Here is an 18,722-nt window from a genome sequence, read left to right as displayed (position 1 = left end):
GCTGTGTTCAGTGGTATGTGAAGAACATTCTCTTTAAGGTTGTACTGAGGAGCTGCAGCAGGTCATGTTTTTTGCTGTCTAACAGAGTGGGACATGGGCCTTGAGTTGACAGGTGGAGTTGTAGCGGGTTTTTGCAGAAGGGGCGTTTGCTGGGTCTCTCCCTGGCAAGAGTGACATGTCTCTGTAGGCCAGCTTTCAGAGCAAATGCTTCTCCACAGTGACATTTGTTAGACGTGGTGCTACATTTTGAACAGTGTTCTCCCGCTGGTGGGTCGGGATGCAACAGTGCGTGCGCTGCTGTAAAGTCCTACTGAGTCGCTGCTTACAGCTGAGATGTGGCTGGAGGCATTGTTTTGATTATCTGGAGGGTCACATGGAATGTCTAAACACTTTAGCTGGGTCACAGTGCCAAAATATTTTAGATCCACTAGTTTAGAGACACTCTCTTCTCTGTTCTCCACAGTCTGGGTTTTGGAAAGAGACAAGGACTGAATTGGGTCCTCCTGATCCCATTCACTTTTCACACAGCGAGAAATGCACATTAACTCTTTGGTATTAGCCTATTGCCCTTGAAGCTGCACTTCCTCGGGGCTGGTCTTGAGTTCCTCCTGTTCCTCTTTAATCCGTGTGGGCTCTGGGTCCTCTTGTCCCAGACTGGAGCACCACTCCTGCTCACAGTGCTGCTGCTCAGGGAGAACCTCCTCTTCAGAGAGAGAGAGCTGCTGGGAGTCATGAGGGAAGAAGAGAAGCTAGCTAGCTGAAGCCTTTAGACATGCCTAAGTAGCTACAAGGTTTCCGCGAGACAACTAGCTAGCTATTTAATCATGCATGGTGAAAGTTCAACTTGAAAGTTGAAGAAAAGATAATTGATGTTAGCCCACCCGAAACAGTGTATTAATTGAGTAGATAATATCGACATACGATATACAAAAATATGTGGACACCCCTTCAAATGAGTGGATTTGGCTATTTCAGCCACACTCGTTGCTGAGAGGAATATAAAATCACGCACACAACCATGCAATCTCCAAAGACAAACATTGGCAGTAGAAAGGCCTTACTGAAGAGCTCAGTGACTTTCAAGGTGGCACTGTCATAGGATGCCAACTTTCCAACAAATAAGATCATAAAATTTCTGCCCTGCTAGAGCTGCTCCGGTCAACAGTAAGTGCTGTTATTGCAAAGTAGAGACGACCAGGAGCAACAACGGCTCAGCCGCGAAGTGGCAAGCTCACAGAATGGGACTGCTGAAGAGTTCACTGCCAAGTTACAAACTGCCTCAGGAAGCAACGTCAGCACAATACCTGTTAGTTGGGAGCTTCATGAAATTTGTTTCCATGGCCGAGCAGCTGCACATAAGCCTAAGATCACCATGCGCAATGCCAAGCATCAGCTGGAGTGCTGTGGAAACACGTTCTCTGGAGTGATGGATGAATCTGGGTTTGGTTGATGCCAGGAGATCTCTACCTGCCCCAATGCAGGTAGGAAGAATAATGGTGTCATGACTCTCCTGTGAGGAGCCAAAGATCAGGTTACAATGGATCAAAGTCCACCACACCCCTCTCACCTGCAGGTCGTAAATTGTAAATCTCTAGAGGGGGAAACTTTCTCTCTCTACCCTTTAGTATTGAGATTGGAATCTCTTTGTTACAGAGACGTTTTGCCGCACAAAAACTCTAACATCCAACAGTGAATTGAGAGACGGAATATGGGAAATGAATGTCTATTTTGTGATGTTATTAAAAATGGTATAAAAATATTGTAACATTAAGAGTTGTCACACTGTGTATGTCAGGTTTCCATCCTTTACACTGTGTAGGAACTTCCAGGGATGAAGTGAATCATTTTTGTTAAGTTTTCTAACAAGATCATAGTTTTGATTATACTTTGCCCAGTAAGTAGCCACGCCCGAGGGAGCTCAGAGAGCATGTCAGCATGACTTAAAGACCTCCTTTTTACCTGAGCGTATAAAGGATGAGTTGAGAATTAACATACCAGAAGGACTCTAGCTGCAGCTTAGGTGTCCATTGGTTACGACCCTGACGCTTCGAAGACACAGACTGCGTCATTTCATCAATGCTGCATAACATTTTGCGCAGCTACACAACTATACTGAATGCAGTATAGTTGCGTAGAATACAACAAAATGCAACACGTGTTGCAGACGGTCGCATGCGGCTGGACACATGGATGAGATAATCATTTTCGCAGTATCCTCAAAACCGTGCCTGTTTGACACAAATGGTGACAGCTACAGGGACTTAAACATAAAAAATGCTGCTTGGAGTCAAGTGTCCACGATAGTTGGATTGCCAGGTCAGTTTAGTAGTAAGCTTGTGCTAGATGTGGCTAGTTAGCTAGCTAGCTAACCTAGCCAATGGGGTGTGTGTGAAAGATAAATAGTAGTATAAATAATGCTAGATACTACCCCTGATAACTTGGCCAAATAATCATGTTTGAAAGAGTGTGAGTGTGTATGAGAGAGAGTGAGTGTGTATGTGAGATAAATAGTAATTATGGTAGATGCTACCCCTGATAATTTGGTCAGATAACCGTGTCCATGATAGCTATCTAATAACTAAAGTTATGCTAGGTAATGGTTTGGCTTATCATGTTCATGTCTATGTAGAAGAAGACTGTAGGAGGAAGTGGAGAGGACTCAGGGACAGGTATCAGAGAGAGAGAGAGAAGGGCAGAGAAAGAGAAGAAGAGGTCTGGGTCAGCAGCTTCAGGTCGGCAGCCTTGGCGCTTCTGCCACAATCTTTCTTTTCTGGATCCATTTATTGTGTCTAGGGCAACAAGTGGCAATTTACAGCCAGACCCTCTGTGTCATCCACAAGTGTGAGTGCCACCGGTGCATCAAGACCCTCTACGTCATCTACAAGTGCGACCGCCGCCTCCACCGGTGCAGCGAGACTCTCTGCCATCTACTAGTGCGACCACCACCGGTGCAGCGAGACCCTCTACAACGTCTACATCATCCACAAGTATGACCACCACCGGTGCAGCGAGACCCTCTACAACATCTACATCATCCACAAGTATGACCACCAGCGGTGCAGCGAGACCCTCTACAACGTCTACATCATCCACAAGTATGACCACCACCGGTGCAGCGAGACCCTCTACAACGTCTACATCATCCACAAGTATGACCACCACCGGTGCAGTGAGACCCTCTACAACGTCTACATCATCCACAAGTATGACCACCACCGGTGCAGTGAGACCCTCTACAACACATATGTCAGAGTCAAGGCCCGCGGGCCACATCCGGCCCGCAAGAAGGTTTTTTACGGCCCCTGGGATGATCTTGATTTATTATTAGAACCGGCCCGCAGCAAGCCGGCAGCCCGCAGATCTTTTACACGCACCAATACTACATTTCCCACAATGCAAAGGTGACGCACCGAGCAGTAGGCTGCTTCATTTCAATATTTATTGGCACAGCAGTCGTCAGCATCACAGTAAAATTAACTTTCAGATACCCATCAAAAATGGCAAAACGGAAGGTGGATACTGAGAACCGGGGGTTTCAAACAAGGTGGGAGTCGGAGTATATGTTCACGAAGGTAGCTGGAAAACCTGTGTGTCTTCTGTGTGGAGAAAGTGTGGCGGTACTGAAAGAGTATAATCTGAGACGACATTATGAAACGAAACACGCGGACAAAAACAAGAATATGGACATGGAACAAAGGCTACAAAAGGCAGAGGAATTAAAACGAGGCCTCAAATCTCGACAGGCTCTGTTCAAAAAAGCCAAATCACAAGGCCAGGCTGCTGTCAAGGCCAGTTTTATTTTGGCAGAAGAGATCGCTAAATCAGCCCGGCCATTTACGGAGGGGGATTTCATCAAAAACTGCATGATTAAAGTTTGTGACGAAGTTTGCCCAGAAAAAAGGCAACTCTTTTTAAATGTGAGTCTGAGCAGAAACACCATTGCCGAGAGAGTAGACCAGTTGTCCATCAATCTAAAAGAGCAGCTTGTGAAAAAGGGAAAAGATTTTATTGCATATTCCTTGGCTGTGGATGAGAGCACCGACATTTCTGACATTGCCCAGTTGTCAATTTTCATCCGCGGAGTGGACTCCAACCTAAGCGTGACAGAGGAGTTTTTGGCTTTACGTCCTATGCATGGCACAACTACGGGGCATGATTTGTATGAAGAGGTGTCAAGATGTGTAAATGAGATGGAGCTGCCTTGGGAAAAACTCGTGGGTTTGACAACCGACGGAGCACCTGCGATGTGTGGACACAGGAGCGGACTGGTGGCGAAGATACGGGAAAAGATGCAAGAGGAAAACGCGACAGGTGAGCTGACAGCTTATCATTGTATCATACACCAGGAAGCGTTGTGCGGTAAAGCCTTGAAAATGGAGCATGTAATGAGCATCATCACGCGCACAGTTAACTTTATCAGAGCCAAAGGTTTGAATCACCGCCAGTTCAAGGCATTTCTGACGGAGTTAGAAACGGAGCATGGTGATTTGCCTTATCACACAGAGGTGCGATGGCTAAGCCAGGGAAAGGTGCTTCAAAGATGTTTCGAGCTTCGTGAGGAGATTTGTCTATTCTTGGACAGCAAAGGGAAAGACACAACACAACTCCGAGACGAAATGTTTCTGTGTGAAATGGCTTTTCTGTGTGACATTACGAGTCATCTGAATGCAATAAACTTGCAGCTGCAGGGTCGGGATCGTGTCATCTCTGATATGTACAGTACAGTGAAGGCATTTAAAACCAAACTGACTCTGTGGGAGACGCAGATGCGGAAAGAAAATTTGAGCCACTTTCCCAGCTGCCAGACCATGAAAGAGAAGCTCTCTACCAGTGCGTTCCCGAGCACACAGTTGGCTGATAAAATAGGTATGCTTGCCGCTGACTTTCGACGCCGATTTGCTGACTTTGAAGCACAAAAAAGCAGGTTGGAACTGCTCGGTAACCCATTTGCTGTTGACGTGGAAAGCTCACCACCAAACCTCCAAATGGAGTTGATTGACCTCCAATGCAATGATGCACTGAGGGCAAAATATGCGGCAGTGGGTGCTGCGGAGTTCGCCCGTTTCCTCCCCGGCACAATGCCCCAGCTGCGCATCCAGGCTGCTCAAACGTTGTCTATGTTTGGCAGCACATACCTGTGTGAACAACTGTTTTCTTTGATGAACCTGAACAAAACATCACACAGAAGTCGACTTACTGCTGAACACCTCCACTCAATTCTGAGGATTTCTTCAGCTCAGAGCCTTACCCCGAACATTGATGAACTTGTGGAAAAGATGGGACACCACCAAGTATCACCCTCAACCTCAAACAAGTGAACATTACTGTGCAATCACATATTTAGAGTTTTTACTCAGTTCAAGTTTAAAAGTTAAAATTTAATATTTGTTTTCACTGCATGTTACTTCTCCTTAAACAAAGTGTTGTTTTTGATTAATAGATTTTTGCACTTTATTTTTTTGTATTTCAATCCAATTATATTTTAAAAATATTTCAGTTGAGTGGATGATAGAAAATTGCTATTATTGTTTTTTCTTTGAAGTAAATTTAGCCCACTTTTGCTAAAATAGAAAATATAGTCTACTGATGGTGCCTTGAATACCGGTTTCTTTCATTTAATGTTCATGTTATGGGGATATTTATATAAAGGAAATTTGTCTTTTGTGTCTGTTGAAAATTAAAGATTACTGACAGAGCCATAAGAAAATATTGCTTTATTTATCTGATCATATTGTAATATATTTGTTAGGTTTTCAGTAGGTTCAATTAGGTTCACTAGACTATATGCGTCATTTAAAAATTTTTCAATGAACATTCGAACAGTCCGGCCCTCGTCTTGTAGCTGATTTTTTTATTTGGCCCTCCGTCCATTTGACTTTGACACCCCTGCTCTACAACGTCTACATCATCCACAAGTATGACCACCACCGGTGCAGTGAGACCCTCTACAACGTCTACATCATCCACAAGTATGACCACCAGCGGTGCAGCGAGACCCTCTACAACGTCTACATCATCCACAAGTATGACCACCACCGGTGCAGTGAGACCCTCTACAACGTCTACATCATCCACAAGTATGACCACCAGCGGTGCAGTGAGACCCTCTACAACGTCTACATCATCCACAAGTATGACCATCAGCGGTGCAGCGAGACCCTCTACAACGTCTACATCATCCACAAGTATGACCACCAGCGGTGCAGCGAGACCCTCTACAACGTCTACATCATCCACAAGTATGACCACCACCGGTGCAGTGAGACCCTCTACAACACATATGTCAGAGTCAAGGCCCGCGGGCCACATCCGGCCCGCAAGAAGGTTTTTTACGGCCCCTGGGATGATCTTGATTTATTATTAGAACCGGCCCGCAGCAAGCCGGCAGCCCGCAGATCTTTTACACGCACCAATACTACATTTCCCACAATGCAAAGGTGACGCACCGAGCAGTAGGCTGCTTCATTTCAATATTTATTGGCACAGCAGTCGTCAGCATCACAGTAAAATTAATTTTCAGATACCCATCAAAAATGGCAAAACGGAAGGTGGATACTGAGAACCGGGGGTTTCAAACAAGGTGGGAGTCGGAGTATATGTTCACGAAGGTAGCTGGAAAACCTGTGTGTCTTCTGTGTGGAGAAAGTGTGGCGGTACTGAAAGAGTATAATCTGAGACGACATTATGAAACGAAACACGCGGACAAAAACAAGAATATGGACATGGAACAAAGGCTACAAAAGGCAGAGGAATTAAAACGAGGCCTCAAATCTCGACAGGCTCTGTTCAAAAAAGCCAAATCACAAGGCCAGGCTGCTGTCAAGGCCAGTTTTATTTTGGCAGAAGAGATCGCTAAATCAGCCCGGCCATTTACGGAGGGGGATTTCATCAAAAACTGCATGATTAAAGTTTGTGACGAAGTTTGCCCAGAAAAAAGGCAACTCTTTTTAAATGTGAGTCTGAGCAGAAACACCATTGCCGAGAGAGTAGACCAGTTGTCCATCAATCTAAAAGAGCAGCTTGTGAAAAAGGGAAAAGATTTTATTGCATATTCCTTGGCTGTGGATGAGAGCACCGACATTTCTGACATTGCCCAGTTGTCAATTTTCATCCGCGGAGTGGACTCCAGCCTAAGCGTGACAGAGGAGTTTTTGGCTTTACGTCCTATGCATGGCACAACTACGGGGCATGATTTGTATGAAGAGGTGTCAAGATGTGTAAATGAGATGGAGCTGCCTTGGGAAAAACTCGTGGGTTTGACAACCGACGGAGCACCTGCGATGTGTGGACACAGGAGCGGACTGGTGGCGAAGATACGGGAAAAGATGCAAGAGGAAAACGCGACAGGTGAGCTGACAGCTTATCATTGTATCATACACCAGGAAGCGTTGTGCGGTAAAGCCTTGAAAATGGAGCATGTAATGAGCATCATCACGCGCACAGTTAACTTTATCAGAGCCAAAGGTTTGAATCACCGCCAGTTCAAGGCATTTCTGACGGAGTTAGAAACGGAGCATGGTGATTTGCCTTATCACACAGAGGTGCGATGGCTAAGCCAGGGAAAGGTGCTTCAAAGATGTTTCGAGCTTCGTGAGGAGATTTGTCTATTCTTGGACAGCAAAGGGAAAGACACAACACAACTCCGAGACGAAATGTTTCTGTGTGAAATGGCTTTTCTGTGTGACATTACGAGTCATCTGAATGCAATAAACTTGCAGCTGCAGGGTCGGGATCGTGTCATCTCTGATATGTACAGTACAGTGAAGGCATTTAAAACCAAACTGACTCTGTGGGAGACGCAGATGCGGAAAGAAAATTTGAGCCACTTTCCCAGCTGCCAGACCATGAAAGAGAAGCTCTCTACCAGTGCGTTCCCGAGCACACAGTTGGCTGATAAAATAGGTATGCTTACCACTGACTTTCGACGCCGATTTGCTGACTTTGAAGCACAAAAAAGCAGGTTGGAACTGCTCGGTAACCCATTTGCTGTTGACGTGGAAAGCTCACCACCAAACCTCCAAATGGAGTTGATTGACCTCCAATGCAATGATGCACTGAGGGAAAAATATGCGGCAGTGGGTGCTGCGGAGTTTGCCCGTTTCCTCCCCGGCACAATGCCCCAGCTGCGCATCCAGGCTGCTCAAACGTTGTCTATGTTTGGCAGCACATACCTGTGTGAACAACTTTTGTCTTTGATGAACCTGAACAAAACATCACACAGAAGTCGACTTACTGCTGAACACCTCCACTCAATTCTGAGGATTTCTTCAGCTCAGAGCCTTACCCCGAACATTGATGAACTTGTGGAAAAGATGGGACACCACCAAGTATCACCCTCAACCTCAAACAAGTGAACATTACTGTGCAATCACATATTTAGAGTTTTTACTCAGTTCAAGTTTAAAAGTTAAAATTTAATATTTGTTTTCACTGCATGTTACTTCTCCTTAAACAAAGTGTTGTTTTTGATTAATAGATTTTTGCACTTTATTTTTTTGTATTTCAATCCAATTATATTTTAAAAATATTTCAGTTGAGTGGATGATAGAAAATTGCTATTATTGTTTTTTCTTTGAAGTAAATTTAGCCCACTTTTGCTAAAATAGAAAATATAGTCTACTGATGGTGCCTTGAATACCGGTTTCTTTCATTTAATGTTCATGTTATGGGGATATTTATATAAAGGAAATTTGTCTTTTGTGTCTGTTGAAAATTAAAGATTACTGACAGAGCCATAAGAAAATATTGCTTTATTTATCTGATCATATTGTAATATATTTGTTAGGTTTTCAGTAGGTTCAATTAGGTTCACTAGACTATATGCGTCATTTAAAAAAATTTCAATGAACATTCGAACAGTCCGGCCCTCGTCTTGTAGCTGATTTTTTTATTTGGCCCTCCGTCCATTTGACTTTGACACCCCTGCTCTACAACGTCTACATCATCCACAAGTATGACCACCAGCGGTGCAGTGAGACCCTCTACAACGTCTACATCATCCACAAGTATGACCATCAGCGGTGCAGCGAGACCCTCTACAACGTCTACATCATCCACAAGTATGACCACCAGCGGTGCAGCGAGACCCTCTACAACGTCTACATCATCCACAAGTATGACCACCAGCGGTGCAGCGAGACCCTCTACAACGTCTACATCAACCACAAGTATGACCACCAGCGGTGCAGTGAGACCCTCTACAACGTCTACATCATCCACAAGTATGACCACCAGCGGTGCAGTGAGACCCTCTACAACGTCTACATCATCCACAAGTATGACCACCAGCGGTGCAGCCATGGAAGATGATGAAATGGAGGAAGCACCTCTGAATCTATGACCACCTGAGATTATTATGAACCTCACAGAAGTGACCACTGAGGACCTTGTTGAACAGGATGTGGCCGTGGAGACAAACGAGAGAAACAGTAAGAGAAATGAAGAGGAACAACGTCACACCAGGCGTCATCGGAGGTACCAGCCGCCAGATACACTCAACTCATTTCAGCAGAGGCTCCTCCAAGCCGTCGAGAGGAATGCTGCCCAACCTGATGCTCACAGGAAGGGGGATGAAGAGCCCCTTTTTGCCATGAGCCTGGTGCCAATCCGGAAGAGGCTGCCTCAGCAAAGAAAAGCAGCAGTCAAGGTTAAAATTCATCAGCTTCTTTTCTAAGCAGAGTTCAATGGTACACTTGTTTTCTCCACACTACAGGTAGTGTCATAAGTATTGCAACAGTGAAGTAAAGTAGGTCATTTTTACAGTATACTCATGTAGGCTAATTGGTATTTCAGATCAAAATATTAATATGAGGCAAATGTATAGCTTTTGTTTCTGGGTTAGAAAATATCCTAAAACAAGAGTTTGCTGTCTAAATATTTGCCTGTCATATTAATCTTTTGATCTGAAATACAAATTCCACGAGTAAACAGCAAGAATTACCAACTTTACCACACTGTTCCAATATTTATACCACTAACTACACTATACAAGCAGTATTTAGTTAACATAAATCTCACCTTTTATGGTATTATGTAATGCATGTATGTGTTTTTCTCTTCCCTTCCAGAGATGGAGTCAATTTAGCCGACCAGCTCACAGGAAGGACAGGAAGAGGAGAGGAGTTGTCTGGTTGTTGTTTTGACCTCCCTCATTGTACCTTTACTTTCACACACGTCAGTTCTGTTTAAATTCAGCCAATTCATAAAGTCATTTGTTTCTAAAGTCTTAGGATAGCATTCATTATTAGTGTTCCATAGATTTCTGAATTGACGGAATTGAAACTCACACACCGGAGAATTCACAGATGCTCTTGTTGGTCTCTTACCAGACTAAAGGTGAATATATTTATTTCATTTAAAACCTCTTGAAAACCAGGGTGTTGAAACTTCACAAAATGTTATGTTCCATCGACTGGTCCATGACGTCCAGGGGCCTGTTTAGCTGTGTTATGGCTACACATTATTTTCTTCTTTCAGAGACAGAGACACACACCTCCTCCTCCAGTCCTCTCTGTTCCTCAGATCTCCAGTGCCCTGCCCTCTCTCTCTTTATGGCCATGTCTGAAGTTCCCCTACTACGCCTAGGCTTTATGAGTAGTCCCTGTATCGGTCTGCAGTTGTGCCAAAAATACATGCTCTTGTTATTCTCTTACAGATTACAGGCTGGCTACATGTTATTTTTGGTATTTTTACACGCACACATGCACACCTCTTTCAATAGTTGTTTTATTTTTTTGTAACATTTTAACAACACACATGCCTGTCATGTTCTTTCCTGTACTTGAATACTTATTAAATTCTAATGTTTTCATAGTCAGTTGTGTAATTTCTTTATTAATATCTAATTTAGACTTAATCTGGTTATTTCTTCCCTATACCTTTGCAGATCTAAGACAAGATCAAAGTAAAAACACATTCTCTTTCTAATTATTTTTTTCCCCCACGTTCATTTTGTTAGACCAGTGAAGATGGTGGTAAACTGTACTATTTGTATGGATCCTAGGTTACCCTTCCCTTTGTTATCATACTAACTGTATGTCGTATAACCTTAATTAGTGCTCCCGCTCACCTGATGTACCATGCCAGGTGTGTATAATACTGATGTTAATGGGAGAGGGAAGGGGTTAAGTTGTGGTCTTTACCCAAATTCCACTTAAATATAACTTCCAAATGAAGAGAGACAGAGACATTAAATAATCTGGGGAAAATGCAATTTTATGGACAACTGTGGATGGTTCTTAAAATAACCTTTGTTAAATGAATAAATAAACATTTTAGGGGGCGCTTAAAAGAGCTGTTTCACTCCACGATATGCTGCCATGGGACTTCACCTGCTGGCGATGAGAAGTAGGTGGTCAGCTTCTCCCTCACCTGGAGTGCCTGTCTGGGGGCGTTGTTGGCACCTGCCCTGGACCATTTGGCGTGCCCATCTCCATCCGGAGTGGCTCCTGGAATGACCTCTGCAGGTAGTTGTGGAGAACACACGTGGCCTTCACCCAGGCATCGACATTTGAGGGGCTGAGACCAAGCACTCTCCGATACATTCTCCACCGGCTGCCAGAATCCCAAAGGCGCATTCAACAACTAACCTTGCCCTGGACAGTCATTTGTTAAAGATCCTTACAGGCTTTGGCAATGGCAGCTGGAGTCCAGCGTAGGGCCTCATGAGGTTGGGTCTCAAAGGGAATGTCTCGTCTCCGTCGAAGACATGGGGAACGGGTCCCAGGTCTTCAGCCTCAGAGAGTGATGCAGGTGGTGGAATCTCCAGGATGTCATCCTGAAGTGCCTGGCCGAAGGCAGAGTCGAGGAGGGTCCCGCCATCACTTCCCTTGCCGTAAGCACCAACATCGACAACACGGAAATAGTAGATTGCATCTACTACAGCCAAGAGTAAAACTGAATATGTACCCTTGTAGTTGTAGAATTGCGAACCTGAGCACGGTGGAGCCTGGATTACTACATGTTTCCCGTCAATGGAGCCAAGACAGTTGGGGAAATTCCACCTCTCCAGGAACTCGGCAGTGATGGCCCTCCAGTCTTCCTCCTTGGGGACAGGCATGTATTCACCAACCAGACCGTCCCAAATGGCTTGTGCCACAGAGGGGACAATGCCTGCCACCATGGACCGTACAACTCGGATGCTAAATCCAATGGTCCTGTAGGAGTCCCGTCACCAAGAATCTGAAATTCAAAATAATTATCAATATTGTGTGTAATTTGAATTCCACCCACATATTCTTTCTACTCATCATTAATTAATACCTCATTAATGTTTATTATGCTCTACTAATTATATTGTAATACTCATCATATGTTGTCATCATAACAACAATTATATTGTAATACTCATCAACCATCATAAACAATGCCTTGAAACAGTACAATTCAGTCTATGACTATATCAATAAACTATAGCCTAGTCCAACTCTACTCTTAGAAAAAAAGGTGCTATCTAGAACCTAAAAGGGTTCTCCAGGTTTCCCCATAGGAGAATCCTTTGAAGAACCCTTTTTGGTTCCAGGTAGAACCCTTTTGGCTTCCATGTATAACCTTTTCCCCAAAGGGTTATACCTGGAACCAAAAAGTGTTAACCTATGGGGAAAGCAGTAGAAACCTTTTGGAACCCTTTTTTTCTAAGAGTGTATGTACATTACAATAAGAATGTGTATAAGTGTTGTCCTTCTCTCTCTCTTCTACTCCACCCTCTTTTGATAAACAAGCATTAATGTTGTAAGTCCACTAGGGACCTGTTTTCATCATATTACGTTTCTAATCAATAACCTATGCTGTGTGTGTATCCTGTGTTATCATTTAGTAAATAAATAATGAAATATATTTGTGTGGTATAGAATGATCAGTAAGGCTGGGGTTTGTGCAGATGTAAGGAGTATGCAACGTTTAGAATTGTGAGACTGATATGAGGTAATGATTAAATGACTTAACGATATCTTATATATCATCTAGAATAGATGGTAACTCGTTAAACAACTTCTTCCGTGGTGCCCCAAATCCTAATGAGTTAATTGTTACATGATTAATTTAATCGAGTAACAAAACATAGTTGATTTGATACATAACAGTCATCAGATTAATGAAAGTCACGACAATGGTCTGGGGCTGTTTTTCATGATTCGGGTTAGTTCCAGTGAAGGGAAATCTTAACGCTACAACATACAATGACGTGCCACATATGTCTTATGTTTTGAGGGAGCATGCAATTGGTATGCTGAGCGTAATATCTACCAGAGTTGTTGCAAGATAATTTAATGTTAATTTCTCTACCATAAGTTCGTCCAACCGGCCTCACAACCGCAAGACCACCTGCGGGATTGTCTGAGACCAGCCACCCAGACAGCTGAGGAGTATTTCTGTCTGTAATAACATCCTTTTGTGGGGGAAAACTCATTCTGATTGGCTGGGCCTGGCTCCCAAGTGGGTGGGCCTATGCCCTCCCTGGCCTAACCATAGCTGCGCCCCTGCACAGTCTTGTGAAATCCATAGATTAGGGCCTAATTAATATATTTAAATGGACTGAATTCCTTATATGAACTGTAACTCAGTACAATCTTTGAAATTGTTGCATGTTGCGTTTATGTTTTTGTTCAGTATATATTCTTTGTCTATACTATGCTAGCCGGGTGGTCCAGTCTGTTTATGATTTAGCCAACACCTATCTGTGTTCGCTCATTGTCATGCCTTTAATATTTCATTTGGAAAACTCATGTCTACAGTATATATTGTAAACATATCCCTCTGGTGATAGAAGGTGTACCAAATAGTTAGAAGACAAGGCTGTAACGCTTTTCCAAATGCAGTATAGGTACATTACTTACGTCACAGGATGTATAATAGGATAGTTATAATGGAATGGCAAATATAATAGTATGATATAGTAGGATCATGTAAGGATCTTAAGTATACAGAATATAAATGATCCAAATAAAAAGCGTATCTAGTTTTACATTATGGATAGATGATGCAAGAATCCATTTTAAAGCAGCATAAATCACACATTAGCTCCATCCTTTCCCAGCAGAGGGTTCTGGGCCTCTTTTTATTCAATGGAGTTGCCTCACGCTCCCTTTAAGACAAAAAGATGGGGATACTCATTAGGATATGTACCACACTGGCTCTACACTGTAGAGCAGAGGTGTGAAACTAACACATTCGGTCTTCAGCGAGATCCGGAGGGTCACACTGAAAATGTGTTATATTTCCTCGCAGTAAAAATGTGCTAAATTAGTCTATCCACTGTTTTTTACCTTTTCAATGCTCCCTGACTGTCTAGCTTTCATTTCAGTGATTCTTAGTGAGCTGGACAGTCAATAAATGAATGTAGACCCATTATCATTTCTACACAGTTTCGATTTGGTTTGAGCCATTTTAAAGTATATTGAGTTTGTTCCCCCCCCCAGTATACATACATATACTTGCACTATTAATAGGCCGCAAAGAGGCATTGCATCTGTGCTAGAGATTAACTAGAGACTTTAATGTATACATTTATTCTTAATCCAATTCAGAATGACTTTTGAATGAGAACTTATTTATCAGTCATCAGTTACTTATTTAGATGACCCAAACCCGAAAGAAAGGGTGCAATTGATGATGAGAGGGAGGTTGATATATACAGACCTTTACCAGGTAACAGTTGTTGGTTCTCATCAGTATCTTCATGGCTGCCAGTTGGAGATCCCTCCTGACTAGAACCTTCACTAGAACTTTCACTCGAACCCTGACCTGAAAGAATAACAGCAAAACAGTCAAACCCCATCACCTACACAGTTTACGTGTTAGACCTAGTCAAAACCAATGTTATAAAAAACACAATGAGGTAATCACTTTAAACATGACCTGAGTCAAGAGGAGAGGGGTTGTCTCTGGTCTTCCCTGAAAAAGAGATTGTCATAAACCTATTATGCTTATATTATCACAAATAATAAAGAAAAATATGACATCATATTACTGTCATGTTTCTCTATCTTTCCCCACTGTAATTCTTTCTCTCTTTTAAAGTCAGAAATGTACTTTAAAAATATATATTTTTTTTGATATGTATTAAAAGATAAGTCAACTGACGTTGAACTTAAAAAAAGTTTTGGCTTTTCCCAAAGTCATTGTATTCTGCCACAATAATTCTCCTCTATGAGGCTCTTGTGTGGGAACATGACAACATTTATCAGTAAGTTGTTTTGATCTTGAAGGAGGATATTAATTCTTTTCAATCTTCATACTAAAGCTGAAAGTATGTGAAGTACACCTAGAAAGTATGTGAAGTACACCTAGGTTCATTGTGTCAAACAGCATGCTTGTTATTCTTCAGTGTTTTACTTCCTTGACAAACCTGTTCTGGATCAGAACTACAGTAACTCCTCTGTCTGCCCTGTTTATGATAAAAGCAACCTTTGCAATGAAAACAAAAATGTGTTATTTCTAAATTGTTCCTTGTGCATTTTTTTTGGTAAACCCCACAGTCTTTTTTCACCTAAACGTTACCTAATAGTATTATCACACATACTCAGCTATAATCAACAACATTGGCCTTGTTATGTTCAAACGTGCAATTATAAAGTTAATGCGACTTTGTAATTGTAGGTCTGCAGTAGGTGTGTAAGTCTTTGAGAATGGTTAGATTAGCTACATATCCTGTAGTTTACCTGTTGACTCGTTGATGTTCACGGCGTCACTTTTGAAATTGTCTCTGAAGGTGGAGGACACGGGCACCTTGTATTCAGTGTTGGGAATCAGTCCAGTCAGAGGGTAGGTGTTCATGTTACCATTCACCAGCATCTTCACCATGGAGAGAGAAAGAGAGAGAGAGAGATCCATTTTAGTAGGCAACAGGAGAAAAAAAGCAGATGGACAGACAGCCAGACAGACCTCTTTAGTGTCTCCTCCTCTGGTTGTGGTCCAGGTGAGTCTGTAGAGGACCACGTCTTGGGCTGAGTGTTCCCAGGTGACCCTGAAGCTCTCTGTGGAGACTTCACTGGTCTTTAGGTTCAGAGGCTCTGGGACTGTCACTGGATTACTCAGTGTGTTTTAGAGCATGGTGCTGGCAACACCAGGGTTGTTTGATCAACAGTCAATGTTGAGAGTGACACACTCGCTTTGGGTAAAAGTGTATGTGTTACCTCACAACCCTATCGTCTGTGGGGAAAAAAATGACATTTTTACACTAAATCCTATCATTAAATTCCTAAGATAAAGAAAAGCAGCTCAGGACAAGAGCAATAGAGAATTACACTAGAGTAGAGCAATAGAGAATTACACTAGAGTAGAGCAAGAGAGAATTACGGTAGAGTAGATCAATATTTTGGACAAGCAACTCTCTGGCAATCAATCAATCTCCTTTAGTACCACTCTACCACAGGTACTATACAGCTCTCCAAAACTAACAGCTGGGGAGAATAGAGGAGAGGGGAGGGGAGAGGCAGTCTTACTGGTGGTAAATCAGCCAGTCAGGGGCTTGGCTTGGCGACCCCCATCATACAAAGCCAAGATGGTCACTGTCAGTGGCATCAGGTTACTAAGCAACACTGGGGTTTCGTTGCATCCACATACGCCCTATGGTCAAAGAAGAGGTAAGGTTAAAGGTGAGTGCAAATTTATCTCATCTCAAAGAATATGTACTGTTGATGGCATTCTTGTCCTGATACAGTCTTTACATCCTGGTCAATAATTGAAAGCATTCATTCATTTTAAGAATAACAATAATGGTACTGGGATGTCACACGTTTACCATGTGATTTGTTCTCGGGTAAAGAAAATCTCGTTGGAAAGTGCATTGATATGTACCCATTGATACTTCAAGAATATAACTTAGATTTACCTCATGAACTTAGTTGTTGTCGTACCTCATCAGAGCCCAAAATATAATCTGGAAAACGAATTGTATTCGTCACATGCGCCGAATACAACAGGTGAAGACCTTACAGTGAAATGTTTACTTACTTTAACCAGCAATGCAGTTTTAAGAAAAATATGTGTCAGCAGTCAGGAGCTGCCAGAGCCGCCCGTCAGTCAGGAGCTGCCAGAGCCGTCCGTCAGGCAGGAGCTGCCAGTGTCACCCTTCAGGCAGGAGCTGCCAGAGTCACCCTTCACTCCGGCGCTGCCAGAGTCGCCCTTCACTCCGGCGCTGCCAGAGTCACCCTTCACTCCGGCGCTGCCAGAGTCGCCCTTCACTCCGGCGCTGCCAGAGTTGCCCTTCACTCCGGCACTGCCGGAGTCGCCCGCCTGTCCGGCGCTGACGGAGTCTCCCGTCTATTCGGGGCCCGGTGAAAGGGTCCCCAGTCCGAGGTCGGCGGCGAGGGTCGCCGCTCCAAAGGCGCCACCTAAGTGGACCGAGACTAAGGTGGAGTGGGGTCAGAGCCGCCAGAGCCAGAGCCGCGGACAGATGCCCACCCAGACTCTCCCCTATGGGTTTAGGTTTTGCGGTCGGAGTCCGCACCTTTGGGGGGGTACTGTCACGTCCTGACCTTAGTTCCTTTTGTATGTCTCTATATTAGGTTGGTCAGGGTGTGAGTTGGGGTGGGCATTCTATGTTTTGTTCTTGCGTTTATATTTCTATATGTTTGGCCTGGTATGGTTCCCAATCAGAGGCAGCTGTCAATCGTTGTCTCTGATTGAGAACCATACTTAGGTAGCCTGTTTTCCCACTCTTGTTTGTGGGTGGTTATTTTCCGTTTCAGAGTTTTTCACCATGCGGGACTGTTTCGTTTTTTCTTTATTCGCTTGTTCGTTTGTTTCCTGTGTTCAGTGTAATAAATATGACGAACACTTACCACGCTGCATATTGGTCCGATATTTCCTACTCCTCCTCAGAAGAGGAAGACGACAACCGTTACAGGAGGTCAAATGTACTCCTTTTCCCTGAAACACCATGCAGTCAAACTTTTAATTTTGTGCCACCAGGGCCACAATAATATACCCCCTCTCTGAATGTCCGAGTGTGACCCCCTCCCCATGGGTTACTGCAGCTAGTGTTGCCAGCACTGCCACTGCCTGGGTGGGGGCACCCCACCGGAATACACACCGGCTAGGTACAAGGTCGTCAAGGTTCTCATTAGCATCTTTGAGAATTTACTTGCATATTATGCTCTCCCTTTAGGGGGCTTTGGCTTTGCAGGACCAACCCTGCCAAGCAGGATCCGAATCTTGAGGGGGCAGTGCTGCTCTAGGTCTCTGACTGCATTTTGGCTGCATACAGACCACTTACAGCAGGCCCATAAAACAGCTAGGGACTTCTCCTTAGTATCTGGGTCATTCAGGTGGGTATCTAGGGTATAGGGTTGTGGACCATTCCATCAATATAGGATCATAAGTAAATAAATTAGACGTATAATTAATTTTAAAAATGTAGTTCCCCATGATAGAACAATAAATAAATCAAATGTATAATTTATTTTAAAACGCTGTTCCACCATGATAGGACAAAAAATAAATAATATGTATAATTCATTATAAAAAGTATATCCATCATCTGAACAACATTGAAAGCTCTCTCACACCCCCGCTCTCAGCAATACATTGGTTCTGGGATATGCAACCATTTCCTTTCTCACTAAACGCCACACTTTCCCCAAAATCAAAAACCACACACCACACATACTGTGCCTTCTGTTTACTGAGTTTTTATCTTCACCATGTTGAATTAGTGCTTTTGTGTTCCAATTAGTTATAATTGAAGATATATAGAAAAGCTATATTTTTTGTTGTATTATTAC

The 18,722-nt window shown here is 43.3% G+C and overlaps 1 protein-coding gene and 2 pseudogenes across 1 annotated transcript; 1 reads left to right on the top strand and 2 right to left on the bottom strand.

Moving 5' to 3' along the window:
- The first annotated feature begins 2,186 nt into the window (after nucleotides 1-2,186).
- Nucleotides 2,187-10,292, top strand: LOC139372633 (transcription factor Adf-1-like; annotated as a pseudogene).
- Nucleotides 10,293-11,298: 1,006 nt separating this feature from the next.
- Nucleotides 11,299-12,169, bottom strand: LOC139372319 (uncharacterized; annotated as a pseudogene).
- Nucleotides 12,170-13,400: 1,231 nt separating this feature from the next.
- LOC139372632 (bifunctional arginine demethylase and lysyl-hydroxylase PSR-like) lies at nucleotides 13,401-16,901 on the bottom strand. Its single transcript, XM_071112406.1, has 7 exons — nucleotides 16,829-16,901; nucleotides 16,440-16,563; nucleotides 15,880-16,146; nucleotides 15,657-15,789; nucleotides 14,854-14,889; nucleotides 14,635-14,739; nucleotides 13,401-14,080 (listed from the first exon to the last, which is right to left on the bottom strand). Exons 4-7 carry the CDS (start codon nucleotides 15,787-15,789, stop codon nucleotides 14,058-14,060), a joined length of 297 nt encoding a protein of 98 aa, XP_070968507.1. The 5' UTR covers nucleotides 15,880-16,146; nucleotides 16,440-16,563; nucleotides 16,829-16,901; the 3' UTR covers nucleotides 13,401-14,057.
- Between the last annotated feature and the right edge of the window lie 1,821 nt (nucleotides 16,902-18,722).

Source organism: Oncorhynchus clarkii, chromosome 18 (genome assembly GCF_045791955.1).
Source record: "Oncorhynchus clarkii lewisi isolate Uvic-CL-2024 chromosome 18, UVic_Ocla_1.0, whole genome shotgun sequence".
Lineage (NCBI taxonomy): Eukaryota > Metazoa > Chordata > Actinopteri > Salmoniformes > Salmonidae > Oncorhynchus > Oncorhynchus clarkii.
The sequence above is the reverse complement of the archived record's forward strand: the minus strand, read 5'-3'. Positions and strand labels throughout refer to the sequence as shown.

Excerpts from the sequence above, each read along its gene's own strand:
- LOC139372632 (XM_071112406.1), bottom strand. The coding sequence starts at position 15,789 with ATGCTGGTGAATGGTAACATGAACACCTACCCTCTGACTGGACTGATT. Across the intron at positions 14,740-14,853 it reads CCCCTCTCCTCTTGACTCAG|GTCAGGGTTCGAGTGAAAGT; the intron begins GTCATGTTTAAA and ends TTATTCTTTCAG. Across the intron at positions 14,081-14,634 it reads ACAACTGTTACCTGGTAAAG|GGAGCGTGAGGCAACTCCAT; the intron begins GTCTGTATATAT and ends TTTGTCTTAAAG.